At 42.5% G+C, this 6,328-nt stretch overlaps 1 protein-coding gene across 4 annotated transcripts; it reads right to left on the reverse strand.

The window, feature by feature from the left end:
- Positions 1-308: 308 nt before the first annotated feature.
- Positions 309-5,876, reverse strand: LOC146705034 (calcitonin gene-related peptide 1-like). 4 transcript variants are annotated; one of them, XM_085462569.1, is made up of 5 exons: positions 5,736-5,876; positions 4,641-4,732; positions 3,635-3,769; positions 1,701-1,880; positions 309-1,495 (listed from the first exon to the last, which is right to left on the reverse strand). In XM_085462569.1, the coding sequence occupies exons 2-4, from the start codon at positions 4,724-4,726 to the stop codon at positions 1,721-1,723; spliced, it is 381 nt and encodes a 126-aa protein (XP_085318695.1). In that variant the 5' UTR covers positions 4,727-4,732; positions 5,736-5,876; the 3' UTR covers positions 309-1,495; positions 1,701-1,720. The 4 variants fall into 4 exon arrangements, with proteins under 4 accessions (XP_085318695.1, XP_085318694.1, XP_085318692.1 ...); XM_085462568.1 differs by having other exon boundaries at positions 1,701-1,883; XM_085462566.1 differs by lacking the exons at positions 309-1,495; positions 1,701-1,880 and adding an exon at positions 2,198-2,831.
- Positions 5,877-6,328: the final 452 nt, after the last annotated feature.

Genomic DNA, 6,328 nt, shown 5'->3' on the forward strand with positions numbered 1-6,328 from the left:
TGACTATGACTATTTCAGTGTTTCCATCATTTGAGGCAGATCTGTGAGACTCACTGAAACTTTGGTAATTATGTTGCCATCTATTGGAGTTCTGCTGCAAAAACAAGTGAGCCCCAAAATGTTCAATCACGCAGCCATTAATGTTTCACAATTAAAAACAAACCTTGTGTGCAAAGGTGCAAGTGAATCTCTTACATGCTATTTATGGCCAAGCCTTTCTTGTAAAAAAAAAAAAAAAGACTTGGCTTCTGTGTGCTGAAATAAGTGGTGAACATTTACCTTCACTGGAGCTAAAGAACAACTCTGACTGCAGGTTTGACTGCATTTTATTAAGCAATTCCCCATGCACTGTTTTTTTTTTCTTGTATCAACATGTATTGTAACATATCCATGCCACTGTGGTGTCATCAGAAATATTTCCAATGAAACTGATGTGTTCACACATTCATCTGTGCAACAGGAGTGTGTATGACTGTGCATTCCATTTTTTCCCCCAATACTTCGCCAAATTATAAACGTGTGCTACATGTTTTCACGACGTGATTGTGCATTCGTCAGTGGGAAATAGTGTTAGATTTCTAATCAGCAACTTACAAAGAGCTCTCTGCCTGTGAGATTCCATCATTCGTAATTTGTGGACAGTATTTATCAGTATTAATAATACAAATATAAACTTCTCCTTATATAATCAACTTCACAGTCACTCAGCGTCCTTCTACACTTGCTTAAAAACCTTTGAAGAACAACACAAGTACCCCATACCCGAGTGTATCTAAAATACATTTTAATCTTGCTGAAACTTGTTTTCACAATATTGTTTACAATATTAATTGGTCTTCATTTTCTGCATCCTCGCTCGGGTCTTCTTTATTGTCTCTAAACAGAAACTGTACAATCATGTTCATGTAAATTGTTCTACATCAAGGCACAAGACAACAGCCGTTGTGGGGGGGGCCTTGGGTATGCTGATCTTTAATGGCGTCCCTCTGGCACACAGGAAAAAAGGATACCCTCGGGAGGGAAGGGAATTATAAGCAATGTAGAAGTATGTATCTTAAATCGGGAGGTGAGGGAGTGGGGAGTGGGTCTGGGGTTGGGTTGGCATGGAAGAAATGTGCTCTGACGAGGTGATAAGCGGAAAAGAATAAAGTGATACCACTGCTGCTTTCATTTTATTTTCCAATGATACGGAAATATAAAAAAGAGGAATGATTAGGACTTTTTTTTCTTTCTTCAGGAGTTCATTTGTTCATGTACATAAAGTAAAGTGCCTTTTTTTTTCTTTTTTTTTTCTTATTTGCCAAAAGCAAAAGGCTTCACTAACAGGATGAAAATTAGGAGATGTCCCGTGGGGTCTTTTTTTTTCCCCTGTTCCTGGAGGAATGTGAAAGAGTGGATAAAGGGCCAGTTCAGTGTTAATTTTCTGGTCAATTTTGTTTTTCTTGATTTATCTTCTCAGGTTATTTCTGATGTTTTCTCGTCAGGTTCTCAACCCCTGAAAGACAGAAATGAACGAGACAGAAAAAAGAAAAAGGATGTAAATTTAAGCTGGCTGTTTGCGTCCGCGTGTAAGTTGGACAGTCGGAAATTTTTATCAATTTGTGAAATCAAAAATAAAAGAAAATGTTGTTGTAAGTCTGAAATTCTTGAAACCAAAGGAAATCTATAAAGAAAGTCATGATTGAAAAGGTGTTATTCACCATTTCCCAGATGGGAACGCTCACATCTGGATGCTTCTCCTCCGCCTGCCGAAAGCCTTGGCGCCGACATTGGTGGGGACGAAGTTGCTGTTACCCATTCCCCCCGACCGGCTGAGGAAGTCTGCCAGACGGTGAGTCACACAGGTTGCCGTGTTGCAGCCTCGCTTCTGTGCTGTAACGCTGCTTCAGGAGAACAGAAAGGGGCTTAACGAAAAGATTGGGCCACTGCCATCCATACAATAATGTAAGACACAGCTATACACATTAACGCTAACATCAAAGAACTGAAAGTACATCAAGTTTGGATTTACAGCTTAAAAACAGAATGCATCTGAGTGTTTGTCTTACCTTTGGACTCGGTGACAGCTTCAGACAAAAATTTAAAGGCTCTAAAACTCTTATTTAGGCCCATCATTTAAAATGGCCATTGACTGTCTGCATGGGTGGCTACATGTCTGTTTTAGAGTCCTTAAGAATGAAAATGACCTAAGCCTTCCTGGTAGAAAAATACGTTTATTGAACAACAAACATGGTGTCGCATGAGTGGATCATTTATTAACGTTTAGATTAAGTGATCGCTCTCAACTCTTGAGTTTCAGGGGCTTTGAAATGCCATCAAATTACTCCACATACAGTACACAGAGATGGATGTATGAATTGGCTCCTGAATTACACTTGTGAAAATCGTCTGAGATTACAGGGACAAATCATTCTCTGCCAAAAGAAATATGGGGGGGAGAAAAAGAACTGAAAAACTGCAGTTCAAAGTCATAATCTTCATGTCAATCAAGCAGGTAATATCAGCATGCACGTCCCATTCCAGAAAGAAACTGGGATGAGGAGAGGAAGATGACAGAAGAGAAGGACGGGGGAAAGAATGACAAAGGAAGAGGAGATGCGGGAAAAGTAAAAGCGGGTTTAATGGATGAGGAGGAAGGGGTTTAGATGCTTTCAAACGTCTCGCCGTAGCTTGCATAGCTGTCGCTCTCAGGCGCACTGCGCTTCTTGCCGGGCGTTCCTGCTCCCACGTTCGTGCGAGGGAAAGTCTGCAACTTGTGCAGCTCCTGAGACAGTTTACCCAACACACAGGTGCTGAGGTTGGAGCAGCGCTTGGTTAAGGGCCTGTCCATGCTGTCGAGGAGGGGACACACAAAACACATGCATAGAACAGGCTCATAGATATGGGGAAAACATGCGCTCTGTATCTCTTAAGCTTTTTTTCTCTCTTTCCATTCACGCATCATTTCACTCACATGCATTTCTTTCTCATGCCATTGCAGGTATAAACAAAGTAAAAACATCCCAGGTCCTTACAGCATCATGCCACTCCCCCTGCCCTCCCCAACATTCAAAAACTTGTCATCCATCCCCTCATGCATCAGAACCTCCACCCCCACCCCAGTCAGCCTTTTACCCATAGAACAAACAGAAACCAGTTGCTTCCCACTGTCATGCAGCTCCACTTAATTGACATCATGCACACTTATTTGTTTTGTTAAGCATACAATGTTCACATGCCCGGCAGGCTGGTTCAAAATAGTAGTCTATCCACGCAAGTCAAAATCAAATGCATCCATGCGGGGGCAGGCTCATGACAGAGAATCGGGTTTTGTTTTTTGGGCTTTTTTTGGAGTCACATGTTAAAACTAAGATGTTATTCTTTGATCTGCCGAGAAGTACATACCTCCTGGCCTGACTGAACCCAAGTGGGGAACTAAAGAAATGTATTTCCAGCACATTAAAGTAAAAACAGGATTTGTTTCCCAATAACATCCCTAAAAAATAGCTTTTTTAAATTTTACCTTTTTATTTAGTCCAAAACCAGTTTCACTTTCCAGTTTCTCATTAGTCAAATCCTTGGCTGGTGGTTTCTGTGCAGGGTGGAAATGTTAAACTAATTTTCAAAGGTTAAACTAAATAAGATTCATCTGTACCTGTTTCCCTCAGTTGCCTGCTGCTCCAGCTCCTCCGCCGTCATCTGCACAAACTCCTTCACAATGGCGTTGAGTAACCTTCGCGCTTCGTAGTCCGTGAGCGTGACTCGGTCTGACATGGACTCTAAACCCGGTCTGTGGTTAGAAGTGGAGTGGGGGGGAATTTAGGGGTCAGAGTGGTTGAGGGGAGGGAAACGGCAATGAGATCAGCATTAATGGAAATGCTCCGCTAGAGTTACACCTGCAGTGAAAAAGGAGGGGTGGTGGGTTGAGTGGGGATGTTGGGGTGGGGTAAGGGACTGGTGGGGACTGGGGGGGTAACAGAGACGTCACCACCTCCGTGAGGAATGACGTCTGAGTCGGAGGGCCCCTGGCCAAAGCTGGGGGAAACAATCTGCAGAAAGTGCCCCTTGTGAGAAAGAAGCTGATGTATAACCAGCTTTAGAGTTATTACAAAATCAATAGCTTCATTGGAAAGGGGGGGCAGGAGGGGGAACTTGAGTGGGGACTCAAATTAATATATATATCTCTCTCTATATATATAGAAAGATATATGCATATATAGAGATAAAAACTGAATTACATTTGTTGTGTTTCCTGTGCTTTTAATTTAAGTACAACTTTATCCACTTATATTGGAAGTATTACAAGCAATACATATATTTAAATAATATATGTATTTCATTTAAAGCTACCATAGATTAAGACTAAACAGAACAACTACAATGTTCTTTTCTGCATACACACATTTATTTAACCTATGTTGTTACTATGGCGTTACTATACAACTTTCACATCTTACTCTATTTCTCCTGTTTAATAAAAAACATTTTATGTTTAAGTAAAAAAAAAAAAATTTAACCTGCAGAGTCCAAGTTCCAACATACTGTTTTTGCATAAACCCTGCCCATCTTTTCTACTGGTTGTTTGCGGTAAGTCTGTTGAGCTGCAGAGAAAAAGCAACTTAACAGTGAGAAGTGTAAAAGGTAATTTCCGTGTGTCTCACCTGGCAGGCGCGGCTTGTGAGCAGTACATCTGGCAAATGACCAGGGCGTACGCAACGAGGAAAGCAGAGATCTTCAACATAACCATGGTCCCCTACACGGCAAGAAAAAAAAACAAAAAACTCCACATCAGCTTCTTGTGCTTCCATTCACACTCACACACCACTGATACAAGAGCTCAAATCTCCTAAAAGTATAGCTACAAACCAGCATGCAACTAGAAACTGCCCTTGTCTAGTCTTCTTGTGTTGTCAGGAAGAAGGTGCAAAAAGTGTCATTCCCTGTGAGGCGAGCTTTAGTTCGCCTTACATCTGAGCTTACTGCTCTCAGCTCTTGTCCCCTGCTGAACAATGCTCCCCTGGCTCACACGCGCCTCCAAAACGGACCGTTCCTCCAGAATATCCAGCTGAGAGCAAAGAACAGGTAGTTCTCTCATGTCGTATGCTGCTGCTCCTGGTGTGTGTCATGCCTGTGTGGAGTGTATGCATGTGTGTGTGTGTGTGTGTGTGTGTGTGTGTGTGTGTGTGTGTGTGTGTGTAATGGTAGGAAGGGGTCCTACATTGTGCGATGTATGTATCACTTGCTAATGCTGGAGGAGGAGAAGTGAAGGGGGGGGACTCCATGCTTGCCAGCTCCCTTGGGGACCAGTGCATTAGTGTAATGAGCTGCCAGCTCTCTCTCACTCACACACACACACACACACACACACACACACACACACACACACACACACACACACACACACTACCTTAAAACAACACACACTCACTCAACCCTGATTTCTCCTGCCCATTTTCCTCTGTCACTTGCTCTTCTTTACTTAAGCTTCTTCTCATTTTCGAGTGCCTGCCTTCTCATTCACGCTTTCCTTCTGTTGAAGCAGCGCACTGGACCTTCACAAAATGAGCAGGGGTAACCCGGTGGCCACACTCCATGCCCATAACCACCACTGTCACATCACCGTCTTACATAATGACTCTGGCTGCACATTGCATCTGACCCACACACACACACACACACACATGCCACCACCCTATAAGTAACAATTTCAGTCTAGTTGTAAAACTTCTAACACAACATCAAAAGTTGTCACTTACCTTCAGCGATAATCACCCAGCAAAATAAAAAATAAATATATATCTCTATGAAGCTCTATGCAAACCACAATAAAGTTGACTTTCTCTCAACTTAGTGAACAACTCTTGATTCTGTTGCGTGCAGTGCCAACGCACCAGCCTATATACCCCACCACTTGGATTTGTGCATTGACTGTGTAGGTGTTTAATTATCTGATGCCAGCCAATCGCATTGCTCTGATGCTAAAGCGAGCCAATGGGATTCCTCCTCTCAGTCCTGGCTCACTAATAAGAGATATGGCTTTGCGTTTACGTCATTCCTCAGTCACTAAGTGCTCCATTCACAAAATCCACCAGTCATTTGGACCATTTGCTATCCCCAATTTGCATTGATGTCATTAATTAAATAGGAGGCAAAGCAAACTGGTGTCCGTGGAGAAGCAACACCAGCAATAAATATTTTAAGAACTTTCAAAAAAATGTTACAATTCATGCTATATCCCAAATGCCAAATCAATAAGCCCCCCCACATTCCCCCACAACTCCACCCAACCGTGTAAGCACTTGCAGGCGGGGCCATCTGCTGGGGATGGATGTATACTACAGTGATGCAC

The sequence above is a fragment of the Copadichromis virginalis genome, linkage group LG7, assembly GCF_057382275.1.
Source record: "Copadichromis virginalis isolate Kocher_CV1m ecotype Utaka linkage group LG7, C_Virginalis_male_GT1.1, whole genome shotgun sequence".
Taxonomy (NCBI): Eukaryota; Metazoa; Chordata; class Actinopteri; order Cichliformes; family Cichlidae; genus Copadichromis; species Copadichromis virginalis.